General features: G+C 38.8%; 2 protein-coding genes across 5 annotated transcripts; one reads left to right on the forward strand and one right to left on the reverse strand.

Annotated features, from left to right (window-relative positions):
• Positions 1 to 4,015: 4,015 nt before the first annotated feature.
• Positions 4,016 to 8,452, reverse strand: TRIR (telomerase RNA component interacting RNase). Of its 2 annotated transcripts, none has more exons than XM_081319535.1 (3): positions 7,972 to 8,452; positions 5,369 to 5,492; positions 4,016 to 4,796 (listed from the first exon to the last, which is right to left on the reverse strand). In XM_081319535.1, the coding sequence occupies exons 1-3, from the start codon at positions 8,230 to 8,232 to the stop codon at positions 4,783 to 4,785; spliced, it is 399 nt and encodes a 132-aa protein (XP_081175661.1). In that variant the 5' UTR covers positions 8,233 to 8,452; the 3' UTR covers positions 4,016 to 4,782. The 2 variants fall into 2 exon arrangements, with proteins under 2 accessions (XP_081175661.1, XP_081175660.1); XM_081319534.1 differs by having other exon boundaries at positions 4,563 to 4,796; positions 5,369 to 5,446; positions 7,972 to 8,443.
• Positions 7,865 to 24,149, forward strand: GET3 (guided entry of tail-anchored proteins factor 3, ATPase). 3 transcript variants are annotated; one of them, XM_081319529.1, is made up of 8 exons: positions 7,865 to 7,950; positions 8,845 to 9,005; positions 11,999 to 12,146; positions 16,653 to 16,801; positions 18,245 to 18,395; positions 19,090 to 19,197; positions 20,931 to 21,128; positions 23,189 to 24,149. In XM_081319529.1, exons 2-8 carry the CDS (start codon positions 8,845 to 8,847, stop codon positions 23,318 to 23,320), a joined length of 1,047 nt encoding a protein of 348 aa, XP_081175655.1. In that variant the 5' UTR covers positions 7,865 to 7,950; the 3' UTR covers positions 23,321 to 24,149. The 3 variants fall into 3 exon arrangements, with proteins under 3 accessions (XP_081175655.1, XP_081175657.1, XP_081175656.1); XM_081319531.1 differs by lacking the exon at positions 7,865 to 7,950 and adding an exon at positions 8,548 to 8,554; XM_081319530.1 differs by lacking the exon at positions 7,865 to 7,950 and adding an exon at positions 8,624 to 8,628.

The raw sequence follows: 24,149 nt of genomic DNA on the forward strand, positions 1-24,149 counted from the left end.
TTATTTGTCACCATGTGAAATTTCTGCCTTTCTACTATTTGGAAAGTGTTGACATTTAGATATATATGTATATAGCTTGTTTAAAGTGAGAAATATTTTTATGGAAAGTTTACGATTCAGTATGGCAAGATCCTTTTAGATACTGGTTGTGAGTTAAAGCATCCATATATTCTGAAGAGTGAAGAAATGTTTATTTGTAGGCAATCTACTATTTGCTTAAAGGTTTTGTCCGATAAGAACCCATTAAGGCAGGCTGTTATGATGATGCAGCAAAGCCAACATATGAAAAGGCTTTCCTAAATCACATTGTTTATTGCCTTGCAAGTACAGAAATGTGAAAGTGCTTTTCTGATTATGTATTGTCCATAACAAAGATCTAGTGCTTGAAAGATTTAAAAAAACACAGATGTACATTGCATTGAAATGGAAAATAAATAAGATTGTCAGCAGTGCCTTCTAAAAGTACATACATTGGCCAAAATGACTGTAGAAATCTTTTCTATTAGTGAAAGTGAGTAGAACCAGAGAATGAGGTACTCTGAATCAATTTATCACCGATTCAGTTTTCTCTTTTACCTTTAATAAATTAGAAATTAGTTGCCATTTTTCCAATCAAAGCACAATTCTGATATTGCTATTGTATGGTCCTTCAGAGGTTTCTGAATGGACTACCCAGCAGACCTATGATATTGTGTAAGGAATCTTGGAAATTGCTATTTGGCAACAAGAAAGTCACATTGGGTTTGGTAATGAAATCATATCTGCTTTCTAAGCTATACTACAAATCTTTTATTTGTAATTCCAAAACTGGCAGGGAAGAAACAACTCAATGCCCCAAACGACGATTTGGTCTTAAAATTTAAGGGACAAATAGGGGCAGCCTAGAAATCAGTTTAAGGTAAAAATTATTAATTTGGAGGTTCCTTTGGATGATAGTAAGGGGCTACATGTCACTATCTTACCCTTCCCTTTGATTCTGTTTTCTCAATCATGCAGCCATGACCCCCCCTCTCCCCCCATGAAGCACACAGTGAAAGACCACAATAATCTCAAAGGAATGTAGGCTTTCTTTTCATCTTTTCAAATCGAACTGCTGTTGCTGATGAGTTATGTGGTTTGTGTTTTCAAATAATAGTGCTTTGAAAGGGCAAGTCCCATTAAGACGTTAGCCCTCAGTGGATGCCTCTTCATCTGCTCAGAGGGAGAAGAGGTAAGGTTTTCCTTGGCCATGATACCATTTCTATGATTGAAGTGAATAGAATCCATATTTTGAAGGCAACGGTCTCCGACCTTTCTGGCTTCGTGGACCAGCAGCGGTATGGGGCTGATGGTTTCGCACGTGCTCGCCCACCGCTTGCATGGTCCAGTTGCCAATGGGCCATGAACTAGTAGCAATCTGTGGGATAGGGGGTTGGGGACCCCTGTTTTAAAGTACATTGCTTTGTCTAAAAGCCCTTGCCCCATGTTATCTCATTCCTTGGTATCGCCTGTATCTTCATTTTCAAGTTCACCACAAAAAAAGTGGCAGAAGTAAAGATGGAGCACACTTGTTCTGTTACTAGTATACTCTAGCCAGCAAGTTCTGCCTATTGTCTTACTGCTGTTTAGAGATACTAGGATTGCTTCATGCAGACCACCGAAATCTGTATTTAATAAATCATAATACTGAAAAAATTGGAAAATAACATGGCATATCTTTCAGGCCAAGCAGACTCCTATAGAGTACAATATTGTGCCCAACATTTCACTTCATCTATGAATTCTCTGAAGCCACTTAGAACATTGGAGCAGGAAATATACAAATGTCTTAAAAAGTGTCATAGCCACTTTTAAGACATTGGATTACTATCCAGTGTTGCATGTAAGGATATTTCTTCCTTACTGGTTTGGAAAATCAGAAAAAAGGGGGAAAAAATAGAAGTACAGGAAGATGGGTGCCTACAATAAGGGACTATCACTTAAGTATCAATTACAACTTCTATTTTACATCCCAAAGAATCACTTGGCAAGGAAATTGCTCTTATTTAATTCATAAAAAGATAAAATCCACAGAACAGAGGCACCTTCAATTCCATGTGGCTAATATGACTGATTAAGCCTAATAATATAACCCTAAATTGTAACTTTGATATGAAAATACCTTGGGCAGTAGAAATGAACTCATTTATGAATAGCAGTAATCATTTAGTAAAAGATATGACATTTCAAAATACAAAGTACATGCAATAGTCAAAGTACGTCTGGAAAATATGAGCAGCTGCTTGTGTACCGTGAAAGGAACTGTTCTCACTCCATTTATGGTTTTTACCTGCTCCATTAACTGTTTATTTTTTTCAAAATATAACTCAGAAAAGGGCAAATGCATTTTGTTTTTTCATTGTAACTGAAAGCAAACTACATTTCACTGGTAGCTATATAATTATAGCTGTTTATGCAACGTGGTAAGCTTTAACATAGATTGTCTCATTTGGGCTTAGCACAGTTCATGAACCTAGTAGTAGTTGCTATGCATGTGCAAACCACGACAATTTAGAAATAAACAACTTTATGGATGTTGTGCACAATTGCAATAAGAAAATTAATCCATTTTTCTTTTAACTTTACCATGCATATTTAGGGAAATAATTCTAATCAATTTAAGTGCAGACAACTCTTCATTTATCTTTCAACCTCCTGATAACTCTTGATCATTATCACTTGTATTTAAAGAATTCTTATTACCCCATAAGCAAAAGGAAATCTGGATGCTATGGTTGTACCTGCAGTAAACAGTTTTAATGACTGTATAATGTATAAATAATGCCATTTAGAAAAAACATATATATGGGAAACATATATCAATAAATATCCACAACAAAATTCTACTATTTAAAAAGCTATTACTGTATTAGGGATGATTATTAGTACTGTAACCTAGGCTGTGGAAGTTAAAAGCAATAAAGTAGAAAGCCTGATCAAGCGTGTAACAAAGAAGAAAATTGCCACCACTTTACAGGAGACTCGAAATAAAATACCAAACCTTTATTTATTTTTTCTGACGTTTTAACAGCAATCTCTCATGATATTATGAGAGGCAAAGACAGAATATTTGTCTAACCACTCCCTTACCATATTCAGAAGTAGCTCCTACATGCTCATTGTGCATGTGCATGAAAAACCTGTTATGTAATGAGAATTCTTAAGTTACACTAAAGAACACTCAGATGTTTTATGTGAAATTCCGGCAAAAAATGCTTAAAGAACCCCAATATAAAGAAAGCATTGTTCTTCAGATGCATTACACAAAGGCCCAAGATATATTGGAAACCAATGGCCTTTTCGTGGCAGAAACCTATTTAATAGATCTGGTCCAGTGATGAACAGTGTTGATTGAAGAAAAAAAATAGACCCAAACAGTAAGATCAAACCTCAGTTTGTTTTGCTCCAGAGTACAAATCCATCTTTGTGAATATCGCATTAATAGAGCAGCTCAAAAATCAGCCCAATCTGTTAAAAGGAAATGGCACAAACTGCATAACATTTAGAAGTGAAACCCAATTCCAGCATAACAAAAAAATAGCTTCTCTATGCCAGCCAGAAAACAGAAGATCTCATTAATATTTCCTGACTTGAAATCGATTGCTGGGAATGCACCATAAGCCCTTATATCAAATTGTCATGCCCAGTTTCAGTACCATGTTAGGTGCTTTCCATTTTAACAGTATTTTATGGAAAGAAATCAAACTCAGCGTAAGTAAACAAGTGATGAAAGAGCATAGGTCCCATCCATGCAACAAACCATTATCAATACAATGGCTATAGACCCAAGTTCTTACTTTCAGAGCCAAGGACCTCTCTGGTCATAACACCTAGGAGCAGTCGAACGTTAAAATTATAGTATCTAAAATTAAATTCATTGCAGAGAGCACCTATGGTAATTTTAGTGATTTTTCTCAAATGTGTAACACTCGGTACAAAAACAGACCAAGTGTTTTTCTTCTTAGATAATAAGACAGGCACAGGATATCCCCCCAGTATTAGATTGGAGCATGCATAGGAAAAGGCTAGGAAAAAGCTTAAGCAACAGCTGGAATTAAATACAAAACTCCATAATTCACTGCAATATGCAGTGAAATTGGAGTAGGGAAAGAACAACATGGGCAAAAATGCAGCTACAGAACTGTCAGACATTAAGTGAATCGAGATGCAGATTCATTTGTCTTTCATAGTGAATAGAGAGGGATTACTTCAAGCTCTGGAATTATTACAGTCTGCAGTACAGATTGACTATTTGCAACCACATTTTAAATTTATCTTCATCAGTAAGAGGTATTTGATAAAGAGAACTTCTTAGCATGTCCTATAGTAGAAAGTTCAGGTATTAATGTGAAGCAAAGACTCAATGCTGAAAGTTTTATCAGCAAAGGTATGTTTTTGCCTGATGATTCTGGGAAAGAAATGTCAGACCAATTCCACTATTTAGAAAGAGGGTGTTACAAATTAAAAATCTGGCAATTAAGTCAAAGTTCTTAGCTCTCAGAAGAAGGGGGAAACAATAAATGAATCAGTGAAGGAGGCTCTAAATTTTCAAATATAAAAGTATGGCAAGTCTGCTGCCATGGCAGCATTCAGTCTTGTGGGACAGCACTACTCCTTTGATATTTTAAATAATTATGTACATCACAGACAGTCCAGGCTGGAGATAAAAGTTATTTCACTAAAGGCCGGGTTTTATCATCATCACTGCACTGGTGGGCTTTGTACTTTTTCACTTCAGCCATATATTTCGCCCATGCATCTCCTTTATTTGTCAAAACCTATAACAGAAAAAAAGGGAACCAGTTATGGAATAATACACATTTAAACAATTGAACTTAAAAACATTCTTAGGGTACCGGTTCTCATGAACATCAGCCTACATATAAATCTAGGGAAGCCATTCAATTGAAAAACAAGAGATCATCGTAATTTTACTGGCGAAGTCAGCTACAATACTTACTGCATGGATTTTCAATTACCCTGTTCCATTCTAATTTGCTACACAAAGTGCAGTTAGAACAACAGGATATATACATTGCTGCTCTGATCTTTTTGGAGCTAAATTCATTTTATACACCAAAAATAACCTTCAAACCTTAAAACAGATTTAGGAGATGAATCCGAAACACTCTTTTTACAAATGAACAAGAAAGAAGTCACTTTTTTCCCAAGCCCACAAGGACACACCCAGCCGTCAATTTTAAACTAGGGTAGCACGAAGGCAGAACTGTTTCACTTTCTAGAATGCTGAAATGGAGACCACAGTGCTACTTTCTTCACAGAAACTTTTAGGAAGCTCCATGCTGCCCCTCTTCTCTCAATTTATTATTCCTGATGTATCCCAGCTTACCTCCTCCTCTGTCTTTTGTTTCTTGGCTACCATTCCTGTCTTCAGGGCTAGCTTGCTGCCCCCTCTCCGCTTGCCCACCTGGGTGAAGGGATAGAAGACTGCAACCGTTATACGAGCCTGGGAGCTGCAAGGGGAATGTTGCCCACTACATAACGGTATAGGGAGTCCTTCAATTAGATCATCTTAGCTCGCCATCACACCTGTCAGTCTGTACAGAGCTGCCGAGCGTTACCTACACCGCTGTGCTAGGAGGGTAAAAGGGCACCTTAGCAGTGTTCACCAATACATCTGTACAGTTAAGCCCAAACATTAAAAGACATTAACAAGCAACAAGAAATGGAAGTATTCCAATTTCTTTTCAGGTTTGCTGCCTGGTGGGAAATAGGAACACCATTCTATTTTTACTTTTATTTCCCTTCAATATAACAATCTGGAATACATTATGTGAAGAACTTTTATTTCCTCAAAATCATGAAAGCAATAAAGTTAGCAGAACCAATACAACATTAATTCAAAATAAATAATTATTTTTTATGGACTTGGGAAGTGTGTGTGCTAATATAATCTTAGATACAACTGCAAAGGCCTGCTGCATACATTTAAAAATGGTATTTCCAATACCATATAAGCATGTATGTGATTCAGTTTTTATGCTGAAAAACAGAATTTTTGATCTTCAGTTGAAGAGGACAGTTTAAAATAGAAAATGTCAATTTCAGTTAGCAACAGACAAAACAGGGATTCCAATTACCACTTTTAGATGGTATAGCACTCCCTCCCCAATCCGTTTTTAGAGCAATGCCACATGCATTGCAAGTACAAATTGTTTTATATATGGTGATGGAAACATACATGTTGGAAAACAGTTTATACTTAAAAACTTCCACCCAACATTTTAAAGACTGGAAATAAAACATTTTTATTTGTCATGTTTAGGCTACAATGCCTACAGATACCTAGGAGTAAATTCCATTGAACTCAATTAGAATTACAGGTCAATAAATATGGCCAGGATTATCATATTTCATTGTAATGCAGAACAGACTTTATTCCTCACGTTCAAATTTATAATTAATGGATGGACGAAGTCATACTTGCAATATTCCCTAGCCAATGCAAATAAAAATGATTCAGTATATTTCAGACTTATTGTATCACATTAACAAAAACAAAAAAGATTTCATTTGGGTCCCAAGAGACACACTGATGACTTTTAAACTGTGAATACAAAAAAACAATGTGCCAAGAAATATTTGTTACGACTCACTAGCAACAAATGTGTAGGAGAGCAGGAAGCAATTTCATTTCAAAAACATTTTTATAGAGTTTTAATGCATTCCACTTCATTTACTTGTGCCTCAATAAAAGGCTGAAATCAGCCTAAAATGAACTTTTCCAAAAGACAACTAAAAGCAAAGCATATTGTATTAGGTACTAGCAGATCAAAGTGTTTCCATCTCTATTGCTTCCATTTTAAAAAATATCTGCATGATATGCATGTCAAGAATGGCAGCTTCACGTTCACAAAAGGCAAACTCAGTTGGGACATCTGTTACCAGAGACTCTTATCAAATCAAGGTTTGGATTATGGCACAGAGCAGAGGTTCCCAACCTTTTGGGCACCAGGGACCGGTTCCACGGAGAGGTTTTTCCATGGACCGGAGGGGTGTGTGTGTAGATTTGCAAGCTGCTTGCATCCTGCAGATGGGGGCTTCACTGTTTTGGGTGGACCGGCTTCTGGCATATCACAGACCAGTACCGGTCTACGGACCAGGGGTTGAGGACCCCTGGCATAAGAGTAAAATTATTCAGCCAATATTACGAAGCCCACAAACCATAAACCTGCCCAGGAACGAATGGTGTCAAACCATAGCATCGCAGTCCTGTGAACAACTGTGGGATAAGTTCATTTTCTATTTGTTTTTGTTTTTTTTTGGGGGGGGGGGAAACCTGACATAGTGAGGAACTGGGAGAAATGTACTAAATAACTACAGGGCCCCCAGACATGCTTAGAAAAACGGGGTCCAATATAATGCCTTTCAAAACAGAGGAGGGGGAGGAGGGAGGGGGCAAAGAGTTCAGAAGGAAGAAGAAAATGTAACATTGCTCCTGCTAACGTCATATTGCTTTAGTAAAAAAATAAATAACCTCTTTTATAAGGGGGAGCAGGGATGCAAGTAACGGGGGGGGGTGTGCGGGGGGGGGAAGGAAAAAGAAAGGGAAGCGTATAATAGTCTAGATCAGGGGTCTTCAAACTTGGCCCTTTTATGACTTGTGGACTTCAACTCCCAGAATTCCTCAGCCAGACAAGCTGGCTGAGGAATTCTGGGAATTGAAGTCCACAAGTCATAAAAGGGCCAAGTTTGAAGACCCCTGGTCTAGATAGGCGGCTAAGATGCGGCACCTGGAGAATTACTGCCTGTGAAGCTATTTATTAAAAGACATCCTATTGTTGCGAGAAAAAAAAACTGACAAAGGGTTCTGCGCCTCGGTCCTTCGAAGAAGGCCCAGGAAAAAGGAGAAACAAGGGGAAGAAGAAGAAGAAGAGGAACCAAAAAGGAAAAAAAAAGAAAAAAGAAAAGGTCAGTGCCCAGATCCCTTACGAAGCTGAGGGCGCTCCCGCTCCGCTTCTTTCCCGGTGGCTCTTGGTCCCCGGGCGGCTCTGGCCGCGGTTCGATCTCTTTCCGTTTCTCGGCCCCGGCGGCCGCCGTTTCTGATCCGCTCTTTCCTCCCGACCTAGCGGCTTCCTCCATGCGCCGCTTGAACAGCTCAAGGAAGGAACCGTCGTTGGCGAACACGTTCACGCCGCCCGATCCGGCCGCCTCGGAAGCCGGGCCTTCTTCCCCGCCTGGCACCCCGGCCATCTCTCTCTCTCTCTCTCTCTCTCTCTCTCTCTCTCTCGACTCGCTCCCTTGCCCAGTCCGCGCGGCCCGGAGAATGACGGGAAACGATTACGAAGTCAGTCCGCCGCAAAGCACGGCGGGAAAGCCTCTCGTTTGTTAGGTTGGCCGCGCAGATCAAAGGGGGAAAAAGGGTTGCGGACCTGGGGGTCTTAGGCGCTCCGATGGCCAAGAATTGACAGCTCTTCCGACCAATCCAAACAGGCTTTTTTTTGCATCGCCGCTTAAGATGAATCGACTTTTGCCAATCAGAGAAAAGGAGAGATTTGAGTCTTCTTCCGCTCAGGTGAGGCCAATCAGGAAAGGAACCTAGCGACCAATCGGGCGAAATGTTAAGATAGGAATATACCAGCCGTTCAGGTAGGGGTGTTGTTGTTTTTTCTGGCGTCAGATCTGTTTATGACGCCAGTGATTTGAGACGAAGGTGTTAAGCATTAAGTTCAAGAGGAGGCCGCAGGAGGGAGCGGAGTGCCGTTTCTTCTCCCTGTGTAAATGCTGATACGCCGGTTGTTAAAATTAAGAGCCTCACTTTAAAATGGTGTAGCCTAGCGTCTTGTCACGTGACTTTGTTCCAAGATGGCAGCGGTGGCGTCTGGGCTGTCGGCTGAAGCGGACGAGTTCGAGGACGCGCCTGATGTGGAGCCGCTGGAGCCGACGCTGAGCAACATTATCGAGCAGCGGAGCCTGAAGTGGATTTTCGTTGGCGGGAAAGGCGGTGTGGGCAAAACGACTTGCAGGTGAGCCAGGAGGCGTACGTAGGATGGCGGTCGCCGGTTTTCTCTTTTACGCGGTGGGTGGTGGTCGTCTCCTGCCTTCCTGAGTTGTTGAAGGGTCAAGATGAAAAAAAGCGCTGCTGCGATGCTTGCTGTTGAGAATCCCACTTTTTTTTAATTGCTGCCTCGTATTCAGCTGGCAGAAGAAGCCGGACGGCGGTGAGTGGTGTGGGACCTTGCAGTAAATGAAAATGTGAAATTCTTGCAGACGAGAGAGCGGCTGAAGAAACCGGAGGGTTAAGGAAGCAAGGGGCTTGAGAATAATATATGCCGGGTAGCAGGGTTGGCGTCATTTCCTCCCAAAAGAGCATTGGCTGCATTTGAAATCGGAAATAAAATTAGGGATTTGAAATTTCTTTTTAAAGTCAAGATTTAAACTGTTTTTACTTAGGTCTCTGTAGCTCTGGGTTTCCTTCCTCGATGGCCTTGAATGTTTAGCGCAGGGGTCTTCAAACTTGGCCCTTTTATGACTTGTGGACTTCCACTCCCAAAATTCCTCAGCCAGGCACGCTGGGTGAGGAATTCTGGGAGTTGAAGTCCACAAGTCATAAAAGGGCCAAGTTTGAAGACCCCTGGTTTAGCGGCTCCTGATTGGAAGTTTCTGTTAGAGCAGGTTGAAAATATTTTCTGACGTGTATATAAAAGTTTTCAAATTGTAACTTAGAAAATGCCCTTTTTAAAATAAAAAAAAACCAAGATTAATTAAGTTAAGACCTGGCATTCTCTCTCCTTGGTTCTTCATCCATTTGTTGAACTCTGCCAACAGAGTTTTTATACTTTCAGGGACAAGCGGTGTGATTTGCAGTAGATTTGCTATTGTGGAATATTTCTGTTCCAAGTTGTCTTGGAATCATAAAACAGAATTTGTGATGGAAACATTGAAAGGCATTGGCATGTAGTGTTAGATTTAAATGTGGGTTTTCAATTAGTCTAACTGTACAGCAGTAATTGATAATTGTTACATGCTGCACATAAATTATGTACTGTATGGCTCATAATCGATTGTTAAATGTACTGTTTCTCATAATTTATCTTGAGATTGGTACGTGATAGGTGATATATGTGATGTTTAGAAGTGAGTTTAAGAGGACTGTTTTTATCTTAAATGATTAAAGTTGCATTCTTTCAACACTGAAAGTTTTCCAGTGAATTTGCCAAAGCACTGTTTTGACTTAACGTAAGATTATTTTACAATATAAAACAAGTGTCCATAGGATAATAACTTATTAAAATCAAAATGCCATCAAAGGTAAATAAACAGATGTTTCACAATTACAATATAGGCAGTCCTTGATTTAATGTTCATTCAAAATTACGATGTCGTTGGAAACAGTGATCCATCCTTGAAGTTATGAACATTGCACCATCTCTACAGTCACATGATTATAATTTGGGCACTTTGCAACTGCCTCACATTTATGACAGTTGCAGTGTCTTGTCATGTGATCGTGATTTGTGACCTTTCTAGCTGTCAGGTGCAGACAACCAAAATGGCTCTGAAGCTTAGCTTTCTTTATCGTTGACTCAATTGTACGTAAGAGTCATGCCAGACTGCCTACTTTCCCCTGGAAAAGCCAGAAATATATCTTAGTGCCTTACCTCAGATGCTTCCTCAGATCTGTGGAGTCCAAAATGGAATGTTTCTTAACTACCCAAAAGGGACTTCTTTCCTTTCAGCTGTTGATTCCACCATATTAGCAGGCTGTAGGAATTATTTAATGATCATGTGATTTGCTTAATGATGGGGTAAAAATGATCATAAAATCAGGTCTGGTTGCATGATGACTTGCTTGAGACTATTGCTTAGTGGCAGAAATTTTGGTCCAATTATAGTTGCAAGTCAAAGACTATCTGTTTTGATCTGATAATTTTAGACTGTTAATGTGTGCCATAATGACTTAACAGTGTGTTTACTGAGTTAGTCTTGGATACTAATAAATCTTTAAATCTTTTTACAAGGTTAACATACATATGAGGTACGGACACGCTTTTAAATATTTTATTGAAATCTTGTTTTCCTGCATTTCCTATCTTTCTGATTGGTAAAATTCAAATTGTCTTGTTAAGATTATGAACTTGCAAACTGCAGGCAAATGTATTGAAAACGTATACAGGTAGCCTTCGACTTATTTAGTGACAGTTCAAAGTTACAGTGGCACTGAAAAATGTAACATGACTCTTCACGGTTAGAACTTTGCAGCATCCCCATGATCATGTGATCAAAATTCAGTTGCTTGCAACTGGTTTATACTTATGACCGTTGTTGTGTCCCAAGACCATGTAATCATCTTTTATGAGCTTCTGACAAGCAAAGTCAATGTGGACGCCAGATTTACTTAAGAACTAGGTTACTAGCTTACCAACTGCAGTGATTCACTTAACAACTGTGGCAAGAAAGGTTGTAAAAGAACTTAATAAATGTCTCCATTAACAACAGAAATTTTGGGCCCACTTGTAAGTTGAAGACTACCTGAATAGCAGAAAAAAATTAATCTCAAATACAAATAGAACAAAATATTGCAGTATTTATGTTCTGAACTATAGCACTGTATTATATAGAAACATCCACAACTTTTGTAGCAGAAAAAAAGCTTAAACTCAAACTTATGTGCATAGTAAAATGTTTCAGATTATTTCTAATATATAATCCTATTTTTGCAAATTGCCTTGTTCAAAATCTCAACTGTTTGTTTTAAATAAAATAATTCACAAGCATAATATCTATTACAGTATTATCTTTTTCTTTCAGATTAGTTTCTTCATTTAAAAAAAAGCATGAAGTAATCACTTGCAATTTGTTAGTTTACGTTTCTATTTACTAAATAGTTTAGATAAATCTTAAAAGTCTTGCATATAGTTCTTCAGTACAGGGAGATCTGAATTTTAGAAGCTTGTCCTATTTGTTAGTTTGTGTGCGTGTATTAATAACTGCTTCTTGCTTTTATTTTGTGGTCCAGTTGTAGCTTAGCTGTACAGCTCTCCAAAGTACGTGAGAGTGTCCTCATCATCTCTACTGATCCTGCTCACAACATCTCAGATGCCTTTGACCAGAAATTTTCCAAGGTTCCCACCAAAGTAAAGGGTTATGATAATCTTTTTGCCATGGTGAGCAGAGAGGATAAATAACTTAAGATGTTTTCATATGTTAAAATTGTGCATATGTTTCGTAGAAAGAAAGATCTGGACCAAATTTGTTTTTCCTTAGTTCTTTTATCTTAAATAGTACGCTAATACTGAGAAATTATTTGAAGAAAATGCTATTCCAGTTACTTCATCTCCTTATTAGAAAAGGCTTTTCCTCCTAAAAGTTTTGTAAGTGGGTATTCTCTTAAAAAATGGACTCCCTTATTGCAATTATTTTATTAATCACAAAGTATTACTCTGGACAGTGTACAATAAGCAGTAAAAAGGCATTTAAAATATAAACATCAATGTTAAAAATAAAGTTTAATTAAAACTGAAACATATACAGATCTCAAACAGAGAATAAGTACCTCCAACCTCAACAGTGGATATATGATTCCTATTCAGTCATGTGAAACAGGGCATCAACAATATTGATAAAGGAAATCTAACACTACTATTTACAGTACATTTTAACTTTAACAATCCCCCCTCCCCCCACCCCTACCTAACCCTCCCTATCCCTCCCACCCATTCCCCCCTCCCCCCCCCCCCCCCCCCCGTCTTCCCAGAGCTAAATACAGGGTATAAAAACAAAGAACAATCATAAGCATCCATATGCTAACAACAATAAACTATTAATTCTATCACCCTCTAGCTCATATAAAATGATTACAAGCAATATTAATATTACATATAAAAAGAAAAGAGAACGGAAAAGGAAACTTACTCAAATGCTAAATGAAATTTCTTAGTCCCATATTTGTTCTGGATATAATCAATCCACTTTTTCCACTCCATAATATAACGTTCTTGCGAATGATCTTTCAGGTAAGCCGAAATCTTTGCCATTTCCGCCAGGTCAGAAACCTTTAGAGTCCATTCTTCTATAGTCGGCAGTTCCTCCTTTTTCCAATATTGACCTATTAAGAGTCTTGCTGCTGTAATTAAATTCAACATCAACTTAATGTCCACAACAGTAGCGTCTGTAATTATGCCCAGCAAAAACAATTGCGGACAAAACTTTTGTTAGTTGCGAAGTCGTGTCCGACCCATCGCGACCCTATGGACAATGTTCCTCCAGGCTTTCCTGTCCTCTACCATCTTCTGGAGTCCATTTAAGCTCACGCCTACTGCTTCAGTGACTCCATCCAGCCACCTCATTCTCTGTCGTCCCCTTCTTCTATTGCCCTCAATCTTTCCCAGCATTAGGCTCTTCTCCAGTGACAAAACTTTATCCTTTGCTTAAAGATCTTCTGCATATTCCACCAAATTTTTATCCAAAAAGACTTAACCTTTTTGCAGGTCCACCATATATGAAAATACGTTGCATCTTCGCCACCACACCTCCAGCATTTAGGCTGATAATTCGGATACATACTTGCAAGCTTTTTAGGGTCTAGATGCCATCTATAAAACATTTTATAAAAGTTCTCTCTTAGGTTTTGGGCTTGCGTAAATTTTACGTTCCTCACCCAGATCTTTTCCCACGTGTCCATTGTAATAACTTCTTGAATATTCTGAGCCCATTTTATCATACAATCTTTAACAAGTTCTGTTTCTGAGTCAATTTCTATCAATGCAAGATATATCCGTTTGATATGTGCTGGACCCTGGTTTCTAATTTGCTTTATCAAATTTTCATCGGTCATTGAAAAACCAATTTTCTGATCTTCTTTCCACCTGGCCCGTAACTGAGTATATTGAAACCAAGTTTGAACGATCTTCTCATCTCGCAAGAGATTGTACGACTTCAAACACCAGACATTTCTTTCCAAGCTTAAAATCTCCTTATACATAGTCACATCATGTTTGAAGCCAACATTTATGTTTTCTATTGCGTGTTTTGGGATTGCCCACAACGGCATCTTGTAGTCTAACTTATGTCTATACTTCTTCCAAACTCTCAACAATGCCTGTCTTAAAATATGCACTTTAAACACATTATCTACCTTCTTATCATACAACAAATATGCATGCCAGCCAAATAACAAGTCATGGCCCTCAAGATTTAATAATCTCCCTTGTCTCAAGTTAATCCAATCACTTATTCCTGATAACGCAGCAGCTTCATAATATAATTTAAGATTAGGCATTTTAAGACCACCTCTTTCACGAGTATCCTGCATAATCTTAAGTTTAACTCGTGGCCTTTTCCCTGCCCACACAAATTTATTGATACCCCGTTGCCATTCTTCCAAATTAGAATCTTTTTTAAGGACCGGTATCATTTGAAATAAAAATAAAAATTTAGGCAGGACGTTCATTTTCACTGCTGCAATTCTTCCCAGCAAAGACAATTGCAATTTTTCCCAACTCTCCAATTCTTTTTGAATTTTCCCCCATAACTTTTCATAATTATTTTTATATAACTTTGCATTAGAGGGTGACAAATACACCCCCAAATATTTGACCCTTTTGACAATCTCAAATCCAGTTAGTCCTTCTAAAAGGGCCTTTTGCGATGCTGTCATATTTTTGGCCAAAATTTTGGTTTTTTGTACATTAACCTTAAATCCAGAAACCCTCCCATATTGCATTATTATCTCCATCAGGTCCACAACAGAGTTTTCTGGCTGAGTCACCGTAACAACCAGATCGTCTGCAAACGCCCTCAGTCTATAATCCTGATCTCTAATTTGAATACCCTTAATTTTTTCCGAATTCCGTATTTTTATCAATAATATCTCCAATGTTAAAACAAATAATAAAGGTGATAACGGACACCCTTGTCTTGTGCCCTTTTCAATATTACATACTTCAGTCAAACTATTGTTAACTATTATTCGGGCAGTTTGTTTTTGATATAATGCCCTAATTGGTTGCAAAAATTTATCCCCAAAATTCATTTTATCTAAAACTTTCATCAAAAATTGCCAATTCAGTTGATCAAAAGCTTTTTCAGCATCTAAAAAAATTAGCGCTGCAGGGATCTGGTTATTCCTTTCCAAGAACTCCACCACATCTACTATATGCCTCACATTATTTTTCATTTGTCTACCACCAATAAACCCAGTTTGATCCCCATGAATCATCTGTTGCAAGACCCTCATCAATCTGTTAGCTAGCACCTTTGCAAATATCTTATAGTCTGTATTTAAAAGCGATATTGGTCTGTAATTTTTAACTTGAGTAGCATCTTGATCTTCCTTCGGAATCAAAGAAATAAAAGCAGTTCTCCAAGACGGAGGCACTCTTCCCCCCCTCTGAATTGTCTGAAACAATTCCCTTAATGGCTTTATCAACTCCAATTGTAACTTTTTGTAGTAGACCGCAGTTAAACCATCCGTGCCTGGCGCTTTATCCATCTTCAGTTCCTTAATTGCTATAAGAATTTCTTCTTCTGTTATCAATTGATTGATCTCCTCCTTTTGTTCTTGCGTAAGAACCGGGATGCTAGCATTCTTCAAATATAGATCAATATCTGTTTCATTAATCTTTTCCTTAGCATATAGTTTAGAATAAAAATCCACAAAGGCTTCCTTGATAAGATCCCTAACACTACTATTTACATGTAGTAGTCCTTTGTGTAATAAATATAAATGCAAATTTATCATATGGAAAAAATACGTGCACATCTACATTTATTTCTGCCTCAGTGCCTTAAAATGAGAATCAGATTCAAATGATTAGAACATTGATCATATGTTCAAAAAGATAATTTCCAAGTGGAGAAGATTTCAAATAACTGCCAGCTTGTTCAGGCCAGGCTATCCTACAAATTCAGCCTGAGAGCAGAATGCAAGTTGCTGAAAGAAAAGTCTAAGTACCCCAAGGTTTCATCACATGTCACTACATATGTCAAAGAGTGTGAGTATCATTAGGAAGAAGCTGCACAAAAAGATCTTCATGGGAGGTGTGTGAGAAGGAAACCCTTTGCTTTCTAGAAAGAACATCGGGGCAACACTAAATTTTACTTCAGAACCTGTAGACAAAGATCAAGACTTCTGCAACATTGTGCTCTGGACAAACAGGGCAAAGATAATCATTTGTCCATAATACTAAGGGACATAATTGGCAAAAACCAAAAACAGCATTTGAACAGAATAACCTGATATCAGCTGTAGTGGAAATGTTATGCTAGGGGGCTGCTTTGCTGCAGCAGAGTTTGGGCAGCTCACTATCATTGAATCCAGTGTGAATTCTTCATTGCACCAGAAAGTGCTTGAGGCATGTATTTGTGTTGGTTGCAGTGTTCTGGGGTCATGTGATCACATTTTGCGACCTCCTGACAAGCAAAGTCAAGGCGAAAGCCAAATTTACTTGACAGCCATGTTACTAACTTAACAACTGCAGTGATTCACTTAACAACTGTGGCAAGAGAGGTCGTAAAATGAGGCAAAACTTAACGAAGTTGAGGACTAAGTGCAGGTTATTTTCATATGGTAAATTTTGTTGTTTCACTCGAAGCATTCACATTTAGTGGCTTAATGATGCAGCTTCTACATGCTGGTGTTGAATTATATTCTATCTGTAATTTATTATTAGGAGATTGATCCTAGCTTGGGTGTGGCTGAGCTTCCAGATGAATTTTTTGAGGAAGATAACATGCTAAGTATGGGCAAGAAGATGATGCAAGAGGCCATGAGTGCCTTTCCTGGTATCGATGAAGCAATGAGTTATGCTGAAGTGATGAGGTGAGAATTGTGAACTGAAGTATCGGGCTAATCATTCCCCTGCTATGTATTTGAAACTGCACTTTGGAAGCAAAGGCTGAACTTTTTTTGCCTGCATTTGGCAATGTAACATGTAATAACAGTTTTCCTTAGCAGTAGTCCGATGTGGATGTGGAGTTCTCATTTGTGATGCTAATTTCATTTATGTTACAGACTTATGGCCTGCTGTGAATATACAGGGCAAAAAAAAAGTCACTACTATAACTGAAAAGGTCATATGTGTTGCAGACTGTGGGCCTGATAATACGTACGGATAGTTCCCGTTTACTGGTGGTCTTTGGGATTGGGAACTCTTGAGCAATGCTCATAAGATGTTACCTTGTATGTCCACACCAGCTTACAGCAGCAGTTCTAGCAGTCCCATTGATGTCATTTGGTGAACCTTTCATTGTTGCAGTTGTCTTATGGTCACATGATTACCATTGTGGCCTCCTAGTAGCCCCCCTGTTGATTTTGCTTGTCAGAAATTGGCAGTGAAGATCGCAAATAACAATCGTGGCTGTGGGATACCGCAATGTTATAATTATGACCCAGTTGCCAAGCACCTGAATTGCAGTCAAGCGACCCCAGGGATGTTGTGACAGCCACATCTGCATGGACCTATTGTAAGTACAGGTAGTCCTTGACTTACAACCATTCATTTAGTGACCCTTTGAAGTTACACAGGCAGTGTTAAAAAAAAAAGCAACTTGACAATCATCCTCACACTTAAAACCATCACAGCATCCCCAGGGTCATACAATAAAAATTCAGGCACTTGGTAACCTGCGTGTATTTACAAAGGTTGCAGCGAGTGTCCTGGGGCTACGCGATCGCCAACTGCGATTTTTCCCAGCTGGCTTTCGACAAGCAAAAGTCAGTGGAGGAAGCTGTATTTGCTTAACAGCTGCTTAATCCACTTGGCTTAACACCAGGTGATAAAATCCGGCACAACTCACTTAGCAACTGCCCTGGTTAGCAATGGAAATGTTGGTCCCAACTGTGGTTGTAAGTCATGGACTGCCTGAACCCTCCTTCACTCAGGGATAGCTTTGAACAGTCACCGGACTAGCAGACGATAAGCCAGGACCATCGGGATGTTGCAAAATGAACAGAGGCCAATACCATATTTTACAAAACACCCAAGAGCCTTTATAAAATACAGCATTGATTCTTGTATGTATCTTGTGTTTGTCTAGTGACCAGAACTCAAATTGATAAGATGCTGCTGCAGCCCTTAAAAGAACACAAGGATTATTTCCTTTGATGGAATGAAAAACAAAGATTCATATTTATGGATCTCATTCGATTTGTGGGAGAAAGATTTGTAATGTATTTTAATTGGTGGCCATATCAGTAGGAATTAGCAGTCTAGGAATGCTGTTTTGGAGGATGCTGATAGTGTTCTCTCTCTGGCCTGAACAGGTTGGTGAAAGGAATGAATTTTTCCGTGGTGGTGTTCGACACAGCACCCACAGGACACACATTACGGCTGCTCAATTTCCCCACAATAGTGGAGCGGGGGCTGGGTCGACTGATGCAAATAAAGAACCAGATCAGTCCCTTCATATCCCAGGTAAAGGAGGAGAATCATTAGCAACATAAAAGCATGAGATTTTATTGTTAAAAAGTATTATGCTACTATCTGACTTGAATTCTACCCATGCTCTGTAGGAAACAGTATATAATTATCAGCTTTGGTATGTGACATTGCTTGTATGATGGAGTAGAAATCAAAATGTTCTGCTGGCAGCCAGCAAGATGCAATAGCAGCCAAGTGTATTGATGTGCTTGATCATTCTTCCCTGAGTTGGTTAGCCTATTCAGTTTCTCTTTACTTGCCATACACCAGGGGTGTCAAACTCAATTTCATTGAGGGCCGCATCAGCATTGTGGTTGCCCTCAGGGGGCCTGGTGGGTGTGGCCTGGGTGGGCGTGGCCTACTGGGTCGGCGTGGCTAAAGTGCGTATGGCCTACTGGGTGGGCGTGGACAGCTCTACATCGTTCGCATCAAGGGTGCCTATGGGGGCCTGGGCAGGAGTGGGACAGATCTGAGGGTCTCTGGCAGAAGGAGGGTCTCTGGGCCAGGGCCAAGGCAGTGGGGGCCGTTCCCTCACTGTTTCCAGGTGGGTTTGCAGGCCGCATGAAACCACTTCTCGGGCCGAATCCGGCCCCTGGGCCTTGTGTTTGACATGTCTGCCATACACTATAATTATGATTTGCCCTCTGTTGTATGTTACCCATCATTGCAACTTTTTGTTCTTCACTAGATGTGTAACATGCTTGGCCTAGGAGACATGAATGCTGACCAGCTGGCTTCCAAACTGGAAGAAACACTTCCTGTCATCCGCTCGGTCAGTGAACAGTTCAAAGATCCAGTAAGTATATGGCAAAAGGAGAGGGAATAGTGAAAATGGATTCTCTAGGCATAAGCAGAGATTCACCTCTTCCTGGAAATTGCAGAAACATATACATTTTAGAGGTAGTGAGGGAAGGAAGATGAACTTTCCTGCATCTAGATTCTCAAAGAATAATTGTTATTTAAACCAGAACTGTTTTTATTTACAAATGTTTCACTAGGTTAAATACAGAATGCAGAATATCAGAGTGGGAGGTCTGCTTGCATTAAAGACAAAATATTTCGGAAGGAATAGAACTTGTCAATATTTCTCCTCCTTTTGGAGAAAAATTGATAATTCTGGTCAAATTTGAAAATGTTCAATTTATGGTTATTAGAGACCTTCAAAACGGTGAGCTTAATTTCACACCTCGTGAGATTTACCTTCTTTTGATTTTTTTAAAATTATACAAGAATTTAAAACAATACACAATTGGCAAAAAGCAAAAAAAATTTTGATTTATGAAAGTTTTAAACAGAGACTATTTGATATGTTGATTAATTTTGCAGTAAGATTTGAAAAACAAGTATATAATTAAATAACATGCTAGTAGAAAATGACTGAAACACAACGAAACCCATGTTAGGAACTGAGGCTTGAAGGTTGCAAATGGACACTAGAGGGAACTAAAGGACCAGGCAGAAAAGAGTTAAAATGGCCGAACAAGCTATAATCTTTTGGAGTGAAGTATTAATAGCTAATATCTCAAAAAGTATACAGATGTCAGTGGATAAATTTTTAGAAGATAAAAAAATAGACATTATAGTGTTTGAAGGCATAGAAGACAACATTGAGATAACTAACATGAGAATACGAAAGACAAATCAAGAAGAGGGTCTAGACGTGGAATAACTGACAAATTCTGGATAATGCCTCTATGGGAATAATAATAATAATAATAATAATAATAATAATAATAATAATAATAATAATAATAATAATAAAGTTGGAAGGGACGTTGGAGGTCATCTAGTCCAACCTCCTGCTCAGGCAGGAAACCCTATACCATTTCAGGCAAATGGCTGTCCAGTCTCTTCTTAAAAACTTCCAGTGTTGGAGCATTCACAACTTCTGGAGGCAGGTTGTTCCACTGGTTAGTTGTTGTAACTGTCAGGAAGTTTCTCCTTAGTTCTAGGTTGCTAGATTTATAAAGTTGAATAAAGCTGGTGAAAGATTTGAAAACTCGAATGTCAGAGATTGATGAAAGATAAAATCCTACGATGCCACTGGAATGACTCAAACGTTAAGATTGTGAAGAGCAAAAGCAAGAACTATAAAGCAGGACCATTTGCTCAGGGATAAATTACTTGTTCAATATTTTTCACTACTCCTAATAGACTTTTTGCTGAATCAGTACTGAAAAGATGACAATTAGGCTCTGGGAGAAGAGTTTTTTGTTTGTAATTTTGTTTTTCTTCCACGCCTTCTGAACTTTCCTTTTTTTCTTTTGGTTTGCATTAGTTTTCCCTACGTTTGTTAAAAGTACAATAAAACTTAGAGTGCTTAGGAGAAGTTTTTTCTGCTCTGTTTCTGTTCTTCAGGTTTGATTTCTGGCATTGACTCTTTTCTAAAACATGACATAAGACATGAGAGGGAATGGAGAAAGAGGCAGCTGCACTGACATTGGGTTCTGGGAAGAGCGAGTGAAACAAAACTATAACGTGCACTTCTTTTCACATCACTGAAGTAACTGTATCTTGTCTGTGTTACAGGAACAAACCACTTTCATCTGTGTTTGCATTGCGGAATTCCTATCACTGTATGAAACGGAACGGCTTATCCAGGAGTTGGCCAAATGCAAAATCGATACCCACAATATCATAGTCAATCAATTGGTCTTTCCTGACCCTGACAAGCCTTGCAAGATGTGTGAAGCTCGGCATAAAATCCAGTCTAAATACCTTGACCAGGTATGATTACAAGCACTGCAAATTCCCTGATAAGCTGGGAACATATTAATATATATCAGGCCTGCATAGTCTTCCAGGCAGCCTTATGTGATAATAAATTTGCTGCCCTTGCGCCAAAAGACACTGCCAAGCACCTCGGTTTTTCTAGGCCAGCACCAGTTCTAGTGCTGCTGCTGCTGCTGAATCAGCACTCCAGGTATTTCTGCAGCCTGTAGTGCAGACATGTCAAACACAAGGCCCGGGGGCCAGATCCGGCCCGCGAAGTGGTTTCATGCGGCCCGTGAAGCCATCCTGGAAACAGTGAGGGAACGGCCCCCAGTACCTTGGCCCTGGCCCAGAGACCCTCCTCCTGCCACAGACCCTCAGATCTGTCCTGCCCAGGCCCCCATAGGCACCCTTGATGCGAACGATGTAGTGCTGGCCACGCCCACCCAGTAGGCCATACGCACTTTAGCCACACCCACCCAGTAGGCCACACTCACCCAGGCCACACCCACCTGGCCCCCTGAGGGCAACCGCAATGCTGATGCGGCCCTCAATGAAATTGAGTTTGACACCCCTGATTTTAAATTTGTCAGTGCAGCCCTTTCCCCTGTACAGGTTGTGCAGGCCTGATCTGTAGAATAGGAGTTTGCTTTATATTAGGAATGATTGAATAGCCAGGAGTTAGCAATTCTATCTCAGCCTTCAAGCCTTAAGTATCATGCTTTAGAACATTCTCAGCATTTGTTTCACAGTGAACATCTAGCCTTTCTGAAGATATGTAAAATCCAGTTGTCCATTACTTATTGTTAGCACTTAAAATTTGACTGGTTACAGGTGTTTGAAGAGGGCAGAAAATGTTTTAGCTGTTTTTTCTGGAGATGCTGTTCTTTAGGATGTCAAGCCCTTGTCTTGTTTTTCTGTAAGCCCTTATGATTATAAATATTTAGATTTTATATATATGTATGTATGTATATGTATAATAACTAATTTGGATGATAGGTTTTTGTCATATTTAAATAAGGGTCCAGTTGCCTATATTTGTCAAACTGTTCACTGTTTCTATTCTTTTTTCTCGACCTTCTGTCTTTTTTCTTTAACTTAGCATCATCATTCTGTATTTTTTCTTTTTTATTCTTTAATTTCTTCACAGCTTTCAAGAAATGTTTTCTATCTCTTTTAATCCCAGACCACTTTCCCTTCAAGTGTTTCTCTAATTTAACATTTTTTTTCATAATTTCATCCCTACTTTATATGACTTATTTCACTAAATCTTGCTCTGAGGATGACTGACTTGAATTTCCTTGAACCCAGCATTTAAAGCCCAGTTTTACTCTGAAAGGTATAATAATCATCTAAACCTCTGGCTAACCTAATAATAACTGATTTGACAATGCCTGAGGATAGTAGAATACAGCACAAAGAATTGGAGAAAATCACAAAGTATCAACATCTATAAATTCAAGTTGAAAGATTATGGCATAAAATGGCTGTGGTAGCCCCAGTGGTATGGCCCAGCGGATGACATACCAAAACATATTGGACAGCACTTAAGAAAGTTGTGCATTGGCAAAATTTCCATCAGTCAATTCCAAAAGGCCACACTGTTTGGATCCACGTATATTTTCACCGATAATTATGAGATCCTAGTTTCTGGGAAGAATTCAGTGTGTATGAAGGCCTAATCAACAAAATGAATAGCAGCTGTGACTTCACATTGTTGCAAATAAATAGTAATAATACAAAGAATCATCTGCTTGAATTAGTTGTATAAGTGGAATTGCACTAGGCTACAAACTTTAGTTCCACAGAATAACTTGCACAAAAAAATTAATCTGCTATAAAAATTGTAGCAAAGCTCAAATTTAGCATGCTTAATGTATTGAAATGCAAATTATATTTAGAATTTAAACCTACTATTGAATTAAGATGATAAAGGATACAAAGGATTATAAAGAATAAACATAGTAAAACTTTCTAATCTAACGGGATAAATTGAAATAGAAAATGCTGCAATTCTTAATCCTGATTTCTAGGTTCTTAGGATTGTTTGACTGTTTTTTTTTTCTTTTATCCAGATGGAGGACCTTTATGAAGACTTTCATATTATAAAGTTGCCACTTTTACCCCATGAAGTGCGAGGAGCTGATAAAGTCAATACCTTTTCAAGTCTTCTACTGGAGCCCTATAAACCGCCCAGTGCAAAATGAACACCTATGGACAGACTCCCCCTAATTGCCCCCTCTACCATTCCATGCCTGCTCTTCCCTGTTCTTTTCCTGATGGAATTCCATCTTTTCCATTGACTTCTCATCTGTTGAAATCGTACGACTGACAAAGCTAGAAGAAGTAGAATTGGCACTCTCACGTAACTTGTGTTCTAATACGCTGATTATGTAACTCCTTGGGACACCTCAAAAGAAACTACAATGTTGAATCCATTCCCTTCCTGGACCAACTACCTAAGTTAAATGTGTGTCACTTTTTTTGTTTATTTCTCTGTCACTTGGTTTCTCTTTGGTTCATGTCACCTGGGATTAATGTCATTCTGACTGAGGTGCCAGTCAGGTACTATGATGATGATACAGAAGCTGTCAGTTCATTTACAACATCAGGGTCATCAGCGCTAACGGGAAGTATGTAAATAAATTGTAAGAGAAATAATTTCAGTGCTTCTTGTCACTCAAACTGTCAGATTGATTTTTATTGGGTATTGTCAAGAACTGAAGGCAAAACATGGAAGTTATTTGACAAGGGGATGCTTTAGGGGAGTATAAAACCACTGAGCTTAAATTATTTGTTTCCTTAAGGTTGCAAAAGTATTGATGATGAGGTTGTTTTATCTTTCTTACTGGCTTTCTGACGCGGTAAATCATAAGTGTGGAAAATGGGTGTAAAAATGGGGAAGGGAATAGAGGTTTGGAGTTTAACAAATTATAGGTCTTTGAAATATTTGGATATATGAACAGTTCATTTTCTAGTCCCCAGTTCCTTCACTCAAAGAAAACTTGGTATTAAAATGTCAGTGTATGCACTGTT

The sequence above is a fragment of the Vipera berus genome (assembly GCF_964194415.1).
Source record: "Vipera berus genome assembly, chromosome: 2".
Classification (NCBI taxonomy): Eukaryota; Metazoa; Chordata; class Lepidosauria; order Squamata; family Viperidae; genus Vipera; species Vipera berus.

What these genes read in the sequence shown, in the direction of transcription:
- GET3 (XM_081319529.1), top strand. Translation starts at nt 8,845, where the DNA reads ATGGCAGCGGTGGCGTCTGGGCTGTCGGCTGAAGCGGACGAGTTCGAG. An exon ending in ATGATAATCTTTTTGCCATG is followed by an intron (nt 12,147 to 16,652) that starts GTGAGCAGAGAG and finishes ATTTATTATTAG; the next exon opens with GAGATTGATCCTAGCTTGGG. An exon ending in AGTTATGCTGAAGTGATGAG is followed by an intron (nt 16,802 to 18,244) that starts GTGAGAATTGTG and finishes TGGCCTGAACAG; the next exon opens with GTTGGTGAAAGGAATGAATT.
- TRIR (XM_081319534.1), bottom strand. Translation starts at nt 8,232, where the DNA reads ATGGCCGGGGTGCCAGGCGGGGAAGAAGGCCCGGCTTCCGAGGCGGCC. An exon ending in GCGGGAGCGCCCTCAGCTTC is followed by an intron (nt 5,447 to 7,971) that starts GTAAGGGATCTG and finishes CCCTTCACCCAG; the next exon opens with GTGGGCAAGCGGAGAGGGGG. An exon ending in AACAAAAGACAGAGGAGGAG is followed by an intron (nt 4,797 to 5,368) that starts GTAAGCTGGGAT and finishes TTTCTGTTATAG; the next exon opens with GTTTTGACAAATAAAGGAGA.